The sequence below is a fragment of the Vulpes lagopus genome, chromosome 3, assembly GCF_018345385.1.
Source record: "Vulpes lagopus strain Blue_001 chromosome 3, ASM1834538v1, whole genome shotgun sequence".
NCBI classification, from domain to species: domain Eukaryota; kingdom Metazoa; phylum Chordata; class Mammalia; order Carnivora; family Canidae; genus Vulpes; species Vulpes lagopus.
The window spans coordinates 115,309,234-115,328,612 of NC_054826.1; the positions used below are offsets into that span (position 1 = coordinate 115,309,234).

At 39.0% G+C, this 19,379-nt stretch overlaps 1 protein-coding gene across 4 annotated transcripts in view; it reads left to right on the forward strand.

The window, feature by feature from the left end:
* Positions 1-19,379, forward strand: part of SMG1 (SMG1 nonsense mediated mRNA decay associated PI3K related kinase) — a 105,624-nt gene that overhangs the window by 67,012 nt on the left and 19,233 nt on the right. For all 4 annotated transcript variants that reach the window (XM_041750112.1, XM_041750109.1, XM_041750111.1 and 1 more), the window contains 18 exons: positions 580-810; positions 913-1,090; positions 1,647-1,808; positions 2,522-2,739; positions 3,063-3,217; positions 5,286-5,508; positions 8,337-8,583; positions 8,987-9,216; positions 11,724-11,972; positions 12,477-12,615; positions 12,702-12,811; positions 12,929-13,147; positions 13,726-13,916; positions 15,796-15,968; positions 16,116-16,395; positions 16,884-17,156; positions 17,387-17,621; positions 17,887-18,113. In XM_041750112.1, the coding sequence (XP_041606046.1) occupies positions 580-810; positions 913-1,090; positions 1,647-1,808; positions 2,522-2,739; positions 3,063-3,217; positions 5,286-5,508; positions 8,337-8,583; positions 8,987-9,216; positions 11,724-11,972; positions 12,477-12,615; positions 12,702-12,811; positions 12,929-13,147; positions 13,726-13,916; positions 15,796-15,968; positions 16,116-16,395; positions 16,884-17,156; positions 17,387-17,621; positions 17,887-18,113 (3,740 nt within the window). The remainder of the gene's footprint in view (positions 1-579; positions 811-912; positions 1,091-1,646; positions 1,809-2,521; positions 2,740-3,062; positions 3,218-5,285; positions 5,509-8,336; positions 8,584-8,986; positions 9,217-11,723; positions 11,973-12,476; positions 12,616-12,701; positions 12,812-12,928; positions 13,148-13,725; positions 13,917-15,795; positions 15,969-16,115; positions 16,396-16,883; positions 17,157-17,386; positions 17,622-17,886; positions 18,114-19,379) is intronic.

Here is a 19,379-nt window from a genome sequence, read left to right on the forward strand (position 1 = left end):
TTCCAATTCATAGCGAGAGTTGAAAGCTAATAGACTAAATGAGCTGTAGGATTTATAGCTATAGGATTTCACCTCAGAATTCTCTTAATTCTAGAATGTTACTGCAATTGAGTACTTAAGAGACTTTAAAAGTTTGGATTTTATTTCATAGGCTAAGCTGTACTGACTTATCTTGCTCTACGCTTCAGCATGTGTCATGTCTGCCAAAGCTGTTATTATGTATGTGCCCTTTACTATAAAGAGTTAAATCTGTTGTGAGTGAATTCTGTATATATTCAAGCCTCAAATTTTTGAACAGATTAAATTTAATGTTCTCCAGGCAGAATATTATGTTGTAACTTAGAAGCACTTAAAGTACCAAAAAACAGTCTTTTACCCTTTGTTAGTAAATCAGTAAATAGATCATACAGTGGAGCATATTGACATTTAGCATGTGTAAGGCTAAATGTGAAGTAACTTAATTTTTCATAAATGAGAAAAATGCTTTCATAGGATAGGAAAATCATGTATCTCCCCTCCCTCCCCCCCTTTTCTGTTTGTATTAAAAAAAATAGCACTTTATGCCCACATTTTCTTCAGGATGAAGATATAACGCTTCAGATAACAGAAAACGAAGATAACGAGGAAGATGACATGGTTGAGGTTATCTGGCGTCAGCTAATCTCAAGCTGCCCATGGCTTTCAGAACTTGATGACAGTGCAACAGAAGGAGTTATTAAAGTGTGGAGGAAGGTTGTAGATAGAATCTTCAGCCTGTACAAGCTGTCTTGTAGTGCATATTTTACTTTCCTCAAACTCAACGCTGGTCAGGTTAGTAGCACAATGTTCAGTTCTAAGAATATGTATTTGACATTTCTTTCCTAGTAAATGAAAATAGTATTCTTATTTCTGCCTTTCATCTTTCACCCTTAGGTTCCTTTAGATGAAGATGACCCGAGGCTACATTTAAGTCACAGAGCCGAGCAGAGTACTGATGATGTGATTGTGATGGCCACACTGCGCTTACTCAGATTGCTCGTTAAACATGCTGGCGAACTTAGGCAGTATCTGGAACATGGCTTGGAAACAACACCTACTGCTCCATGGAGAGGTAACAGTCTAAATAAAATGTTTCAAGAAAAATTATTTCTAGGTAGGACATGTAGAACAATAAAAAAAAAAGTGGTACTTCCTTTGTTATTTTAATGTGTTATAGAATAGCTACATTAGTTGATAGGACACCACAAACTGTGTGTTACATACTCTTCTTTCCCACCTATTAGAGAACTGGAATGCTGAGAGGCTGCACCTTTATGTTTACAACATGAATTTTGGAGACAGTGATGAAAATAAGTTTCAAATTTTTTTGTATGCCCTTTGTTAAAAATTTTCTTTTACAGGCATTCATAGAAAATACATTTTGTCAGAACATTGTTGAATTGCTCTGCATTTTGATTATGGCTCTGTACCCTAACCAAACTTAAAATCAAGAACTATTGTTAAGGTTCTTTGTTACCACAGGGAGAAGTGTGAGGTCCTTAGAACCAATCCTAAAGTAACAAAACAAAAAAACTGATCTCAACAAACATCAGGTTTTTGCTTTTGTGTCTGCTGTGTTGACAGTTTTTAATAACTTTAAAGTATCCTCCTTTCTTCTTATCCTGAAGGAATTATTCCACAGCTTTTTTCACGCTTAAACCACCCTGAAGTATATGTGCGCCAAAGTATCTGTAATCTCCTTTGCCGAGTGGCTCAAGATTCCCCGCATCTCATATTGTACCCTGCAATTGTGGGGACCATATCACTCAGTACTGAATCACAGGCTTCAGGTATGAAGTATTAAAATACTGCTACTTTAAGTGTAATTATTTTGCAGATAATGTCTGTCAGGTAACTGTTTTTGAGCTTTCTGTTACAGAGTTGATGGAGTTTGTGGTTTTTTTCAATAATAACTATTTAAAAAAAACCATTTTATTTATTTATTCGTAGAGACACAGAGAGAGAGAGATGCAGAGACACAGGCAGAGGGAGAAGCAGGCTCCATGCAGGGAGCCTGATGTGGGACTCGATCTGGGTCTCCAGGATCACGCCCTGGGCTGAAGGTGGCGCTAAACCCACTGAGCCACCAGGGCTGCCCAATAATAACTATTGTTTACTGAGGTAGTAACTCCTGTGTCTGGCACTAGGGGATGGTCTCACAGTAACCCATTTAGGCTTAGGGAAATTGAGTCAGTGCTCTTGGGTTCACTGATGAGCTGAGTAAAGGTGGATGAGAATTAAACTAAGCTCTAGCTCTAGACTCTGGCTGCAGGAGAACTCTGATGAAACTCAATTTTTTTTCCATTTATGTTCTGGTTGCTTATAATATTAATAAATAGAAAAGTTTACCTTGTGAAAAGGCAAAATATCCATGATCTTTGGTTAATTTAATGCATGGAAGGCAAATTAGTTGAATCAAATAATTACCAGTGTTTTCCTTAATTCAACATACGCGCATAGGAGAAACATCCAAAGTGTACCTTATTCTTCCATTTTCTTATAGGAAATAAGTTTTCCTCTGCAATTCCAACTTTGCTTGGCAATATTCAAGGAGAAGAATTGCTGGTTTCTGAATGTGAGGGAGGAAGCCCTCCTGCTTCTCAGGATAGCAATAAGGATGAACCTAAAAGTGGATTAAATGAAGACCAAGCCATGATGCAGGATTGCTACAGCAAAATTGTAGATAAGCTGTCCTCTGCAAACCCAACTATGGTGTTACAGGTACAAAACACAATTCATATGTTGTTAAATAGTTTTTATTTATACTTTTCCCTCTCCCCCAAAGCCCCTAAAAACAAAACCCATTAAAAAATTGTTACGGGAAATGATATCTGAAGAACAGAAAAGCTTTTAGAGTAATTGAAATTGGCTTTACAATTCAGTTTTGGTTTTATAAATCTGTATTGATAGAATACCATACAGTGAATCGAGGATCTCTGAACGTATAATGAACAAAAGATGCCCACATGGAACTTGTAATTTCAAGTGTTAACTGTGCTGTGTGTAAACTTGTAGATAAGCATATTTGAATGTACCATGTGCAGGTTCAGATGCTTGTGGCTGAGCTGCGCAGGGTCACTGTTCTCTGGGATGAGCTGTGGTTGGGAGTTCTGTTACAGCAGCACATGTATGTCCTGAGACGGATTCAGCAGCTGGAAGATGAGGTGAAGAGAGTCCAGAACAACAACACCTTACGCAAGTATGTTTTCATACACTTTTACTCAGAAAATGAAGCTCGTCCATCCCATTTTAGTGTAAAATACACAAAACATAAAATTTGTTATTTTAGCCAATTTTAAGTGTATGATTCAATCACATTAAGTATATGTATGGTGTTATGCAACCATCACTACTGTACATTTCAGACACTTATTCATCCCAAACATAAGTTCTGTACCCACTGAACACTAACCTTTCATTGCCCCTTAACACTAGTCCCTCTTTATCACTGTTCTATTTCTTGTCTCTGAATTTGACTACTCTTGAGTACCTCATGTAAGTGTAATCCAAGGTGTTTGTCCCTTTTTGTCTGGCTTCTTAGTGTGTTTTTCTTTTCTTTTTTTTTTTTTTTTTTTAAGATTTTTATTTATTTATTCACGAGAGACAGAGAGGCAGAGACATAGGCAGAGAGAGAAGCAGGCTGCATGTAGGGAGCCCGATGTGGGACTCAATCCTGGGACTCCAGGATCACTCCCTGGGCAGAAGGCAGGCGCTCAACTGCTGAGCCACCCAGGCATCCCTACTTAGTGAGTTTTGAAGGTTCATCCATGTTGTGGCATTATTAGAATTTTCTTCCTTTTGTTACTGAGTAGTATTCCATTGTATGAATATACCACATTTTGTTTTGCAGTCATCTGTCATGGACATTTGGATTGCTCCTACCTTTTGGCTATCAAGAATAATATTTTTATGAACATTACTGTACAAGTATCCATTTGACTCCCTGTTTCAGTTGTGTATGATCCAGTAGATTTGCCTAGGTCATATTGTTGCTCTTTAACTTACAGAGGAACCATGAAACTGTTTTCCTGCACCAGTTTACATTCCCACAAAAAGTGCATGAGTGTTCCAGTTTCTCCATATACTTGTCCGTATTTGTTATTTCTTGTTTAATATAGTAGCCATCTTTTTTTTTTTTTTTTAAAGATTTTATTTATTCATGAGGGACATAGGGAGAGAGGTGGGGTGGGGGCAGGCAGAGACACAGGCCGAGGGAGGTGCAGGCTCCATGCAGGGAGCCCGACTTGGGACTCGATCCCGGGTCTCCAGGATCACGCCCTGGACCGAAGGCCGTGCTAAACCGCTGAGCCACTGGGGCTGCCCTATAGTAGCCATCCTAATGAGTGTGAAGTGGTATCTCATGGTTTTGACTTGCATTTCCCTAATGACTAATAATGTTGAGCATCTTTTTAAGAAAATATTTTATTTATTTGAGAGAGAGAGAGAGCACCGCATGCGCACACACTCATGCACACAGGCGAATGCGGGGAGCATGGCGGGCAGAGGCAGAGAGGAAGCAGACTCTCTGCTGGGCAGGGAGCGTGATGTAAGGCTCAATCACAGAACCTCAGGATCATGACCTGAGCCAAAGCCAGATGTTTAATGTACTGAGCCACCCAGGCGCCACTTTGTGTGCCTTTTGATCATTTGAAGATCTTTGGAGAAATGTCTATTCGATCTTTTGCCCATTTTCAAATTGGGTTTGGAGGTTTTGTTGTTATTGAGTTTTGTTGTTATTCTCTGTATTCTGGATATTAACCACTTTTCAGATACATGATTTACAAAGAAAATGTTGTGCATTCTTTTCACTCTCTTAATAGTGTCTTTTGATGCACATAAGTTGAATTTCATATAGTAGTCCAGTTTTTCTGTTTATTCTTTTGTTGTGTATGCTTTGCGCCATATCCAGGAAATCATTGCCAAATCCAGTGTCCAGAAGCCTTTCCCCTGCATTTTTTTCTAAGAGTTTTAGGGCTTAAGTTAAGGTCTCTGATCCATTTTGAGGTGTTTTTTTTTTTTTCCCCCTAATAATAGTATAAGGAAGGTAAGGGTCCACTTCATTCTTTTGCAAATGGATATCCAATTTTCCCAGCACCAATTATTGACAAGCTGCTTCTTTCATGTGCTGGATGTTTTACAATGCTTTGTTAGTAAGTTATTGTGCTACTATCTTATTTATTTTAGCTTATTCTTTGATATTGTTTACTTAGACCAGATGCATTTAAACTGTTTCATGTTTGTAAAACTGTTTATGTCTTCCTGATCAGAGAAGAGAAGATTGCAATCATGCGGGAAAAGCACACGGCTTTGATGAAGCCTATTGTGTTTGCTTTGGAGCATGTAAGAAGCATCACCGCAGCCCCTGCAGAAACACCTCATGAAAAGTGGTTTCAGGATAACTATGGTGATGCAATTGAAAATGCTCTTGAAAAGCTAAAGACACCATCAAATCCTGCAAAGCCTGGAAGCAGCTGGATTCCATTTAAAGAGGTACAGAAAAATCTCAAGAATGCTACTAAAATGGGAAATTCAGTATGAGATAAAAATTTTAAAATGAGGACTCTTCTTACTTGGAATGTGAGAGAAGATTTTGTAAGCCCATGACCAGTTGCTTATATGGAATGTAGAGAGAGGTGGTTTTGTTCATTTTGATAATTTGAGAGCAAATGGGCCTCAGACAGCAAACTTTTATCTATAGAGGATTCACATTAGGGAAGAATATACTGTTAGAAATTAGTCAAGGAAGGGGTCTGGCATTGAACTAAATATTGACGGCTTGCTTTATTCATAAAATCTTATAAAATTTAGTCTTGTGCCTCTGTAGTTTTTCTTAGGCATGGGTATTAAATATTTTAACAGACAAAATATTCACATTAAAAAATTAAAAAAATTGATGTTGTCAATGTGAATATATGTGAATAAAATGTGAATAAAATCTTTAAAAAATTTTAAAAAATTGATGTTGTCAAAGATTTTATTTATTTATTCATGAGAGACACAGAGCGAGAGGCAGAGACACAGGCAGAGGGAGAAGCAGGCTCCATGCAGGGAGCCAGATGTGTGGGACTCGATCCCGGGACTCCAGGATCATGCCCTAGGCCGAAGGCAGGCACTAAACCACTGAGCCACCCAGGGATCCCCGCCCGACAACATCAATTTTTATAAGTAACTGAAAATTCTCCGTGGGCTATTTGGGGATGATTAGCATATTTAAATATTTGAGACTCCCTTTATGTTTTGGTCCCCTTAATTCCTTATTTTCTTTGTTTTTTTTTTATTTGGTATAGCAACAGCACCATTATTTGGGGAACCTATTTATTACCTTGTAGCTTTTTCTTTTTTTTTAATCCTTTTGCTATCCCTTACCTTTATTGCTTCTGATTTCCTAACTTTAGAAATGAGAAAAGTATTACAAGGTAATGGTGTAGAAACAAAGAGTACACCTGACTTTAACTAGTAACTGCAATCTAGAGGAAACTAGAGTAAATGCTAAATTCATAGGAAATAGCTAGAAGCACAAGACTAGAACACTAACATGAAGGATGAAATTTATTAGGTGTGGCCTAGCCAAAACTTGTTTGCTTGTGTTCCAGCAGCAGTTTCTTGCTTCTTTGTCTCCTTTTCAATAAATCAACTAAGAAAACCAGAGGAAGACATAGGAGGAATACTGTTTTTAAAAAAAATAATTTTTATTTATTGATGCATTTCTAAAGGATATATTGTTTAGTTTCTGTTTTAAAACTTCATTTAGGGGGATCCCTGGGTGGCGCAACGGTTTGGCGCCTGCCTTTAGCCCAGGGTGCGATCTTGGAGACCCGGGATCGAATCCCACATCGGGCTCCCTGCATGGAGCCTGCTTCTCCCTCTGTGACTATCATAAATAAGTAAAATCTTAAAACAAAACAAAACAAAACAAAATAAAACTTCATTTAGGGCAGCCCCAGTGGCGCAGCAGTTTAGCGCTGCCTGCAGCCCAGGGCGTGATCCTGGAGACCCTGGATCAAGTCCCACGTCGGGCTCTCTGTGTGATACCTGCTTCTCCCTCTGCCTGTGTCTCTGCCCCCTCTGTCTCTATGAATAAATAAATAAAATATTTTAAAAATAAAATAAAACTTCATTTATATGTATATATGCAAGTATGTGTTTATTCCATAATTGATGGGTCAGCATTAGGGTTTTTTTCTTTATGATTTATCCATGTTTTTCTTTTTTCTTTTTATTTATTATTTATTTAAGAGACCAAGGGATGCCTGGGTGGCTTAGTGGTTGAGCATCTGCCTTTGGCTCAGGGTGTGATCCCGGAGTCCACAAGTTCCACATCGGATTCCCATGGGGAGCCTGCTTCTCCCTCTGCCTATGTCTCTGCCTCTCTCTCTCTCTGTGTCTCATGAGTAAATAAAAAAGAATCTTTAAAAAAGACAGAGCAGAAATGGGGAGGGCCAGGGGGAGAGAGAGAAGCAGAAACCCCTAAACAGGGAGCCTGACACCAGGCTGGATTCAGGACCCTGGGATCATGACCTGAGCCAAAGGTAGAAGCTTAACTGACTGACCCTCCCGGGTGCCACAGTTCACCTGTGTTTTGTATGCAGCTGAACATTGATCTAATAATGGGAAAATGTTATAGTTTATCCATTGTCCTATCTGTGGATACTTGGGGTGTTTCCAGTTGTCTTTTTCCTTTTATGGAACAAAACTCGCTAAGGATTGATTAAAAACTTCTCATGTGAAAGCAGAACTAAGAATTCATTAGTTCAGGTGCACATTATTAAGTTAGCTTATAAGTAGGAATACAACTTTACATGTGATCCACTCCCTGTGAGTTATTAGAGGGGGTTGTGGTGTTATTCTGTATATTTTGAAGTCAGAGTTCTAAATTGTTACCAACTTTTCAGGTGGTTTCTAAGGGTACATATACTTGATAGCCAGTAGGTGTCAAAGTTATATGAATTAGGACATAATTGATTGGTTTTCACATTGATCAAATATAGCTTAGCAGTGGGGAGTTAATTTCCTACCAGCCCTGAATTTAGTGCTTTCCTTCCATCTGCTCTGATTGCATTGGTTGTTTGGACAGAGAAGCAGAGATGGGTCTGAACAAGGTAGAAATCACCTAGGTCATATCAGCACAACAGTAGTTCCTCTCTTGGAATGGCCCAAATATGTAACATGAAATTAAATTTAGGAATTACAATGTGAAGTTATCTGTATTGGTATTTTTTTTCATTGGTATTTTAAGTTTACTTTTATGCCAAAGTGAATGTCGAATAAGTACTGCAGTGATAACATAAACTCCTCCCACCCCCATCTTATGAATATAGATAATGCTGAGTTTGCAACAGAGAGCACAGAAACGTGCAAGTTATATCTTGCGTCTTGAAGAAATCAGCCCGTGGCTGGCTGCCATGACTAACACTGAAATTGCTCTTCCTGGAGAGGTGTCAGCTAGAGACACTGTCACAATCCACAGTGTGGGCGGAACCATCACCATCTTACCTACCAAAACCAAGCCAAAGAAACTGCTCTTTCTAGGGTCAGACGGCAAGAGCTATCCATATCTCTTCAAAGGTGGGATTTAAAAGAAAAGCCTTAATTTGATTATGAATGCTTTGTGTGTGTTTGTGCTGGGAGAGGATTGTTCCAGGTGAATAGCCGTGGTGATATCCTCTGTGATTTTGAATGGAAATGGTTGGAGACTGGGTAGTTAAGATTTTCCATTTCCTACTGTTTCTTTGCTTAAGAACTTATATAAGTAGAACTGAGGAACAGCTAATAATGCTAGTGTCTAATACCTTGCAACTGAATTGAATGTTCTCTAATGCTCGCATTGTGCTTCCTTGGCTCTCAGTTCTTGACTGCTACTGCTAATTGAGAGGAGATGCAAAAGTGATATGTTTGTAATCCCATCCCCACCATTGCACTTAGCCCCATTTGGTCACCACTATAGCTACTTTAAATTTTATTTCCATAGGATTGGAAGATTTACATCTGGATGAGAGAATAATGCAGTTCCTGTCTATTGTGAATACCATGTTTGCTACAATCAATCGCCAGGAAACACCCCGTTTCCATGCCCGACACTATTCTGTAACACCACTAGGAACCCGATCAGGACTAATCCAGTGGGTGGATGGAGCCACACCCTTATTTGGTCTTTACAAACGATGGCAACAACGGGAAGCTGCCTTACAAGCACAGAAGGTTGATAAATTTCAAATACACATGTACCTTTATTTGAATTTCCATTAAAACATATATTAGTCTCTTGTTCTCTGAAATACTCATAGGCTTACTGTTTTTGAGCATTTTGGTAAGTTTGTAAATGTAATAGAATAGTCTTGAGATATATAGGAAAGTGTTTCTGAGGCAAATTTTATAAAAATACAGTTTTGGGGATCCCTGGGTGGCTCAGCGGTTTAGTGCCTGCTTTTGGCCCAGGGCGTGATCCTGGAGTCCCGAATCAGTCCCACATCCAGCTCCCGGCATGGAGCCTGCTTCTCCCTCTGCCTGTGTCTCTGCCTCTCTCTCCCTGTGTTTCTCATGAATAAATAAAATATTTAAAAATAAATAAACAAAATAAATAAATAAATAAATAAATAAATAATTTTATTTATTGGACAGAGAGAGAGGGAACTGCAGGCAGAGGGAAAGAGAAACAGGCTCCCCAAGGAGTACAGAGCCTGATGCAGAACTCGATCCCAGAACCCTGAGATTGTGACCTGAGCTGAAGGCAGACACTTAACCGACTGAGCCACCCAAGTGTACTTAAAACTGTATTTTTTAAAGATTGATTGATTGATTGATTGATGGGGGGGGCAGAGACACAGGAGGAGGGAGAAGCAGGCTCCATGCTGGGAGCCTGAGGTGGGACTGAATCAGGATTCCAGGATCATGCCCCAGGCTAAAGGTGGAGCTAAACCGCTTAGGCACCTGGGCTGCCCAAATAAAATCTGCTAAAAAAAAGATAGTTTTAAGAGGTGGCAATGGTGACATTTGGTTAATCTTATTCTAGACAAAGACAGAAAGCAGGTAAGGTGATAGTGTGGTTGTTAATCATTCAGTAAGTTGATTTTTCATATCTTAATGCTTTTTTTATTGGGCTTACTTACTAGTCTTTAATTTTTTAAAGATTTTATTTATTTATTTATTTATTTATTTATTTATTTATTTTTTTAAATTTTTATTTATTTATGATAGTCACACACACAGAGAGAGAGAGAGAGAGAGGCAGAGGGAGAAGCAGGCTCCATGCACCAGGAGCCTGACGTGGGATTCGATCCCGGGTCTCCAGGATCATGCCCTGGGCCAAAGGCAGGCGCTAAACTACTGCGCCACCCAGGGATCCCTAAAGATTTTATTTATGTGAGAGACAGTGTGTGAGAGAACAAGTGGCAGGGGTTGGGGGGCCAGAGGGAGAGAGAGAAGCAGAGTTCCTATTGAATCAGGAGCTTGACGTGCGACTTAATCCCAGGACCCTAGGGTCATGACCAGAGCCAAAGGCAGACAACCAGCTGAGCCACCCAGGTGCCCCTAGGGTCTTTTAAATTAAATTTATAGGGGGATCCCTGGGTGGCTCAGCGGTTTAATGCCTGCCTTCGGCCCGGGGCGTGATCCTAGAGTCCTGGGATCGAGTCCCACTTCGGGCTCCCTGTGTGGAGCCTGCTTCTTCCTCTGCCTGTGTCTCTGCCTCTCTCTCTGTCTCTCTCATGAATAAATAAATAAAACCTTTAAAAAAAATTTATAAATAAGAGAGTTTTGAAAACCAGTTGCTTTTAAATTAAATATGTAAATAAGAAACTACATATAGAGTTAATTACTGTGATGTCATATTTTGTTCCTAGAAAATTTATGATTTTGATTTAGACTACGGATTTAATTTAGAATTCATTTTAGCTAAGTCTCTGAGTGCTTAGTGTATACCAGGAACAGTACTAAGTGCTACAGGTATAAAGATAAGTTATATACAGTTTCAACCTCAGGATTCCATATCTAGCCAAAATAATTATTCTAATTAGGGTAGGTATGGAAAGGAGCAAGAGTTGGGAAGGAGTCAATTTTAAAAAATAAGCATAGGAGATTGTAGAACAATTACTGAGAGTTAAATTAGAATTGGGAATTAGGGGTTATCTAAATTTTTGTCTTAGTACTGTTAATTTTATATTGATGAAGTCATATTAGTGAAGAATGAAATTTGTACATAAATTAATGATAAATTTCAGTAGAATTCTCTGTTACAAAGAATGTAAATTAGATGTTGGGTTTGAATGAAACCTTAAGGAAATAAAAGAGTTGGGGCACCTGGGTGGCTCAGTGGATTAAACATCTTGTCTTCGGTTCAGGTCATGATCCTGGAGAGCTGGAATCGAGCCCCACATCAGGCTCCCTCCTCAGCAGGGAGTCTGCTTCTCCCTCCCTCATCCTGTTCATATGCGCGTGCATGCGCGCGCACTCTCTCTCTCTCTCTCTCTCTCTCAAATAAATAAATAATATCTTAAAAAAAAAAAACAACAGTAGACCAAGTTTGTAGTAAAGTGGTATTACTTATGAGAAAGAAATGTAGATGCACAGTCCAGAAGAATTATCTGTTTGGTCTGTGGAATTAGGTAGGTGGAGAATGCCACTCAAAAATCAGTTTTTAAAATACAATATATTCAAAATAATCTTTATTTAAATAAAGTTGACTCTTTTCTTAAAATTTTGTTTTTAAGGCCCAAGATTCCTACCAAACTCCTCAGAATCCTGGAATTGTACCTCGTCCTAGTGAACTTTATTATAGTAAAATTGGCCCTGCTTTAAAAGCAGTTGGACTTAGCCTGGATGTGTCCCGACGGGATTGGCCTCTTCATGTAATGAAGGCAGTATTAGAAGAGTTAATGGAGGCTACCCCCCCAAATCTCCTTGCTAAAGAGCTCTGGTCATCTTGTACCACACCTGATGAATGGTGGAGAGTCACACAGGTACGTGCTCTGTTTTGGGCTATAATCAATGTCACTGTTTCTTTTTCCTGCTTCCTGTCTAGTCTGTGTTGTTCACCCTCTTCTTCTTCCCCCTTATCTCCCTCCAGACTTGGTAGTTTGAGACCTGTATTCAAATCTTACATTGCAGTTATTTTCATAAGGCATGGACATGACTGTGTGAGGGTAGAACAGAGGGTATTATGAAATGAAAAGAAGAATAAAAGCTTGAGAAAGGGAAAAACTAGGGAGTTTGAAAATAGTTTTGTTTTTTAAATCCAGCATTCAAATACTAAGTAGGTCCAACAAAGACCACGGGGTTGTGTACAGCTACTCAGTGCAGAGCCTCTGTGACCACTTGGCAGCAGCCCTGAGGAGTGCTATTTAGAAATGAGGTAGTGGGATTATGGTATTTTGTGCATTTTGGAGCATCAAATCCATGTTGGAAGGAAGTTTGCTAATGGTATTACAACTTGCTCTCCCCTCCCCATCTCCTCTCTTGTTTAGTCTTATGCCAGGTCTACTGCAGTTATGTCTATGGTCGGATACATAATTGGCCTTGGAGATAGACACCTGGATAATGTTCTCATAGATATGACGACTGGAGAAGTGGTTCACATAGATTACAATGTTTGCTTTGAAAAAGGTAAAATTAAATTGGACTTTTACATTTATGTGAGGGTCAAATGTTTTTGATGAAAGGCCAAAAATATAACACTTTGTCTTTTTAAGGTAAAAGCCTTAGAGTTCCTGAGAAAGTACCTTTTCGAATGACACAGAATATTGAAACAGCACTGGGTGTAACTGGAGTAGAAGGTGTTTTTAGGCTTTCATGTGAGCAGGTATGCTGTTTCTCTTATACCTTTTAATGTACCTGTTAACAAATCTTGTGGAATGAAAAACTACATTTTAGTGAGGAAACTTGTGGCAAAACCTGATTAAAATACCTCTGAATACAGGTTCTACACATCATGCGGCGTGGCAGGGAGACTCTGCTGACATTGCTGGAGGCCTTTGTGTATGACCCCCTGGTGGACTGGACGGCTGGGGGTGAGGCAGGCTTTGCTGGCGCTGTCTATGGTGGAGGTGGCCAGCAGGCCGAGAGCAAGCAGAGCAAGAGAGAGATGGAGCGAGAGATCACCCGCAGCCTCTTTTCTTCCAGAGTAGCTGAAATTAAGGTGAAGGCAACAATAATAAATCATCACCATCTTTTGCTGGGTAAAACTGTTTAAAAAAGGTTTTTTTGGAAGACTGTCCTATATAACATTGAAATGTCAGTGAAATAGGGCAATTTGATGTCTTGTTAGTAGGAAATGCTTCCATACACAGACACACAATCACACTCTTACTCACTGGATTAATGACTTGAAAAAAAAAGTTACACCTTTTTTTTAATACATTGAAATGCATTTACCAGTGACTATTTTAGGTGTTCCTTTCTTGGTTAGCCTCTCCTCAGTCTGAATTTTAATATCATGGCCGCCAGTAATGCTAATGCTGTGTTGTGTGGTGTGGTGGTGACTACACGGTATTGTGAGATTTGATTCTCAGTTTATGGCTGTGTGAACTTAAATGCCCTGGTTATCATTTTCGGTAAAGTATCCGTGATGCCATCACCCCTTCAGGGTTTTAAATAAGAGATTTAAATAGAATAATACATATGAGATGTCCATCTAACAAATCTCTGTGGCAGACGTCCTCGTATCTCACAATTGTCCCTGTAAAAATTTCCCTGATTGTAATTATCTTTTTATAGGTGAACTGGTTTAAGAATAGGGATGAGATGCTGGTTGTGCTTCCCAAGCTGGACAGCAGCTTGGATGAATACCTAAGCTTGCAAGAGCAGCTGACAGATGTGGAAAAACTTCAAGGCAAACTACTGGAAGAAATAGAGTTTCTAGAAGGAGCTGAAGGAGTGGACCATCCTTCTCACACTCTGCAACACAGGTGTTTTTTTTTTTTTTTTTTTTTTTTTTTTTGCTTTGAGACAAGGTTTTTATTCTTGAAAGATTGGGAATGTTCCAAATTCCCATCAATAGACAAATGGTCAAAGAAACTATGCCACCCATGGGAGCTCACAAATAATACTGTATATTTTTATATGTGTACATGTGCATCAATACACAGAAAAAAGGCTGGACTTTTATCAACCATATAGTAATAATATTGGCAGAGAGAGAAGGAGGTAGCACTCTGAGTGGTCTTTAAAGGGGACTATAGTGTCAGCTATGACATTGTAATTATTATTCAAGAAAAGAAAATGTATCCATGGATTGCCCTTGTAACTTTTGTAAAAGGCATAATTACATATGACCCAGGAGATATGCCTGTATGCTTTACATATCAGAAAATATTTTCAAGTTTTCAAAGCACAAAACCAAATATCCATAATCAGATTTGCAAACATGCATATAAAATACTTCCAGAAAATTCCATGCAATATAAAAACCCATGCAATTCTTCTGAAACCATCAGATTCCAGTAAGTAACCCAGCTAATTAATATGTATTTATTGAGTTCCTATAAAAGTCAAAGTCCCTTGAGCATTAACTCTCCATGAGGAGTGGCTGCCAGGGAGGCACTTCCCTCTTCTCTCTGCGGCAGGCAGCAGACAGCCTCCCAGTGCCTCCTTCATGCCTCCTCCTCCCCCAGGCTGCAGTGCAACACAGGTTTAAAAGTGTTGAACTCTTATTTCTAAATACATGACATTAAGGAGAATTTTCATATTTGTATAAACATTGTCAACTTCAATTAGAATTATTATAGCGATTTACATAAATGATAAAAAGCTCTCCCAAGGACTGTAATCACAAACTAAGATATAGAAATTTACTTAAATTTTCTGCTTTATTTTTAATTGAAATGTTTGAGTAATTATGGGAGATAAGTGGGTATAATAGAACATGAACTTGGATTCAGAAAACCTGGGGTTTGGTTTTCTTTTTTTTTTTTTTTTTATGATCTTTATTTATTTATTCATGAGAGACACAGAGAGAGAGAGAGGCAGAGACACAGGCAGAGGGAGAAGCGGGCTCCATGCAGGGAGCCCAATGTGGGACTCGATCCCGGGTTTCCAGGATCACACCCCGGGCTGGAGGTGGCGCTAAACCGCTGTACCACTGGGGCTGCCCCCCCCCCTTTTCTTTTTTCTTTTTTCTTTTTTTTTTAATATTTTTATTTATTTATGATAGTCACACAGAGAGAGAGAGAGAGAGGCAGAGACATAGGCAGAGGGAGAAGCAGGCTCCATGCACTGGGAACCCGACGTGGGATTCGATCCCAGGTCTCCAGGATCGCACCCTGGGCCAAAGGCAGGCACCAAGCCGCTGCGCCACCCAGGGATCCCAAGAAACTTTTCTCTTTTTTTTTTTATGAGGGGTTTGGGTTTCTCTGTACCGTTTATGTCTGGATCCTTATTCATTAGTACAGTGGCAATTATTTTATCCACTTTGCTGAATTAAGCATTAAACAGAATGATCCAAGTTGAATGAACCTTGTACAGAGCCAGGCTGTCAGTAAAGGGTAAATATGCAAATACCACACACTGTGTGAGTCTCTGGGATTAAAATGTCTGTCATTTACACTCAAAACCTGGTAGGTGTGCTGGTTGTTTTTTGTGTGTGTGGTGGATTTTGAACATGTTTTATTTAAAATGTTGTGAGTAGAGTTGAGAGAATTACGGGCAAAAACAGAGAAGTAAGGGACATTTGAATTATGCCCTTAAGATTGAAAAGGAGCTTACCAGGCAACCTCAAGTATGAGCAAAATCAAGGTTATGAAATTAAGTAGAAGGAAGAGGCAATTAAAAAATATTTCCTCTTATTAGGTATTCTGAACACACTCAGCTACAGACTCAGCAAAGGGCTGTACAGGAAGCAATCCAGGTGAAGCTGAATGAATTTGAACAGTGGATAACACATTATCAGGCTGCGTTCAATAATTTAGAAGCAACACAACTTGCAAGTTTGCTTCAGGAGATAAGCTCACAAATGGACCTTGGTATGGGTTGATTTATCTTAGATACACATGTTGAGCATGTGAGTTTTGTATTTGTGTGTTTATGTGTGGGGTTCTGGTTTGTGCTCCTTTCAATGACTGCTGGCTTGGAATAGTTTCACTGTGATTAATAATCTCTTTTACCAAAAGGTCCTCCAAGCTATGTGCCCGCAACAGCCTTTCTACAGAATGCTGGCCAGGCGCACTTGATTAGCCAGTGTGAGCAGCTAGAGGGAGAAGTGGGCGCTCTTCTCCAGCAGAGGCGTTCAGTGCTCCGAGGTTGTCTGGAACAGCTGCATCACTATGCAACTGTAGCTCTGCAGTATCCAAAAGCCATATTTCAAAAACATCGAATTGAGCAGTGGAAGACCTGGATGGAAGAGCTCATTTGTAATACCACAGTTGAGCGCTGTCAAGAACTGTACAGGAAGTATGTTGATCACATTTAATTTTCTTTACTTCTTAGGGGATTGGAAGCAGAGTTGTGTTCAAATTATTATTTTATGTATATAGTATTTTATTTTTCTGAAAGAAATGGTTGATGGATGGAATCTGAATGGGGGTCTCTTTTCTTGGTTTTAAGAGGATTTGAACTCCTGTTTTCCCTAATAAGATGGTGTGTTTTTTCTAATTAAAATGTGTCCTAGTGTCAGAGTGATGGGATCAGGGTAAAGACAGCTAAACTGCAACATTGAGCTGTTGCTCATAAAAAAGTTGTCTTAGAAAATTTACTTGAAAAAATAAAGTTTACTTGAGCTCTTGAGACTTTTTCTTATCTGTAAAAATGGAAATCATGGTTTCTACTATTTGTTTGAGGATCACAGACAATATTCCATATTCTCCAGTGTAAAATGCGAACTTTCTTTACAAGCAAGAAGTGCTTATGTTGTATATAAGCACCTCTCTCTGTTTGCATAGATACGAGATGCAGTATGCTCCCCAGCCTCCACCAACAGTGTGTCAATTCATCACGGCCACAGAGATGACTCTGCAGCGGTACGCAGCTGACATCAACAGCAGGCTTATTAGACAAGTGGAACGCTTGAAACAGGAAGCTGTTACTGTGCCTGTTTGTGAAGATCAGTTGAAAGAAATTGAACGTTGCATTAAGGTTTTCCTTCACGAGAATGGGGAAGAAGGATCTTTGAGTCTAGCAAGTGTTATTATTTCCGCCCTTTGTACTCTTACAAGGTGAGTTAGCCAACTTTGTATTGAGACCATTTTGTTGTCTTGAAAACTTTCATGCTTATTGAGATTGCATGTGCCTTTTGTTTAATACCAAACTTAATGTATTTTTTTTACTTTCATTAGTCTCACTCACTGTTATAGCTGCTTTACTTCCCTTCAGAGTTTGAGGTATCCACTTTTGTGTGTGAGTATAGCTGAGTAGTTTTCATTGTACAAACACTTGTTGCATTTAGGCGTAACCTGATGATGGAAGGTGCAGCTTCAAGTGCTGGGGAGCAGCTGGTGGATCTGACCTCTCGGGATGGAGCCTGGTTCTTGGAAGAGCTCTGCAGTATGAGTGGGAACGTCACTTGCCTGGTGCAGTTACTGAAGCAGTGCCACCTGGTGCCACAGGACTTAGACATTCCGAACCCAATGGAAGCTTCTGAGGCAGTTCACTTAGCTAATGGAGTATATACCTCACTTCAGGTGAACACTTTTAAATTAGCGTAACATTGATAAGTTTGTTTTAGATATTGAACATTTATACTTCTTATCTCTGGTTCAGAAAAGCAATTTGACTTTTCCCCTTTTAATGTTGCTTAATTGGTCACTTAAAGGTCAGTGTGAGGTTTGTAGCCAGAAGTTGGTTACAGTTGCATAAGTTTGTTCTTAGTACATGGCATTAAACCTCTAAATGTATAATTTACCTTAACTCAGAAAACATTAAAATATATTTCTCACATATTTATAGGAATTAAATTCAAATTTCCGGCAAATCATATTTCCAGAAGCACTGAGATGTTTAATGAAAGGAGAATACACGTTAGAAAGTATGCTTCATGAGCTGGACAGTCTTATTGAGCAGACAACTGATGGCGTTCCCCTGCAGACTCTAGTTGAATCTCTTCAGGCCTATTTAAGAAATGCAGCTATGGGACTCGAGGAAGAAACACATGCTCATTACATCGATGTTGCCAGGCAAGTGAATGGTAGCTGTGCTGTTTTCTTGCGAAGGAGATAGGAAAGCCACATAACAGTTTCTGAGCTCTTACTATACGTAAGTTTAGTTGGAATTTTACAGCAGATATAGTTACTTAAAAATGTTTACCTATATTTTTAAAAAGTTTGTTTTTGGAAATAATTACAGATTCATAGGAAGTTGTAAAACACATGTGTGCAGGGATGTCTTATGAGGCTCCATCTTTCCTGCAGTGTTAGCACTTTGCATACCAGTAGTACTGTGGTCACACTGTGGAGTTGATGTCGGTACAGTCAGCAGAGATTCCTGAGATTGCACCAGTTATACACATGCACTCATCTGGGTGTGTAGCTCCATGAATGTTTAGCACATACACACATGTATACTTGTAATGTGGTTGCTTCATGATATGTGTGCTACACACACACAAAGTGGAGTGTAGGACTTTTAAACCAGCCCTCAGAACTTCATGGGAGCATCTGAGCCAGTTTAGTTAATGGAGTACACACCTCACTTGAGGTGAATGCTTCTAAGTTTGCTTAAACTTTTTAAGTTTGTTTTTGATACTGAATATTGTGGTTTTTCATCTCTGAAATCCAGAGAAACAGTTTGACTTTGGACCCTGTAAAGGTTGGGCTGTTCCTCCAGCTATGCACTCTACCCATAGCTAAGCTGTAAGCCCCTTTATCTCTGGTGACTCAAGACCTCTTTCTTTGGCATTCTGGTGTCAGATTTGCCCCAGAAAGTATAATTGAGAGAGTAGAAATGGATTGACCTACCGTTCTTCCTCCTATGACAAAATACAAAGAAAAGAAAATAGAATAGTATAATGAACTTTCTTTTTCCCATCTTTGGCAATTATCTGCACTTGTTTAAATTGTTTAAATTATTTGTCTTGTTTAGATTGTACTGTCCTGATTATTTTGAAGCAGATATCTTTTCATTTTTAAACATACAGGAAGTATATATATCTAAAATACAAATTTAGTTTTCTTAATTGCAGTGCCGTTACTTCACCCAAAAAGTTAACAATAATTCATTAATGTTTTCCATTATCCGCATTCAAAACTTTCCTATTTTATGTTTCTTTATAATTATTTCACCATACAGTTAAAAAAATGAGTGCAATTATTATAGCATAAACTAAACATCAATAAATGATTTAGATTATTTGCATAATAGCTTTATCATTTAAATTTCTAGCATTATTTAAACATTTAGATGCTAAATCTATATGCCTTTCTTTCTCACTAAATTTCAGCCCT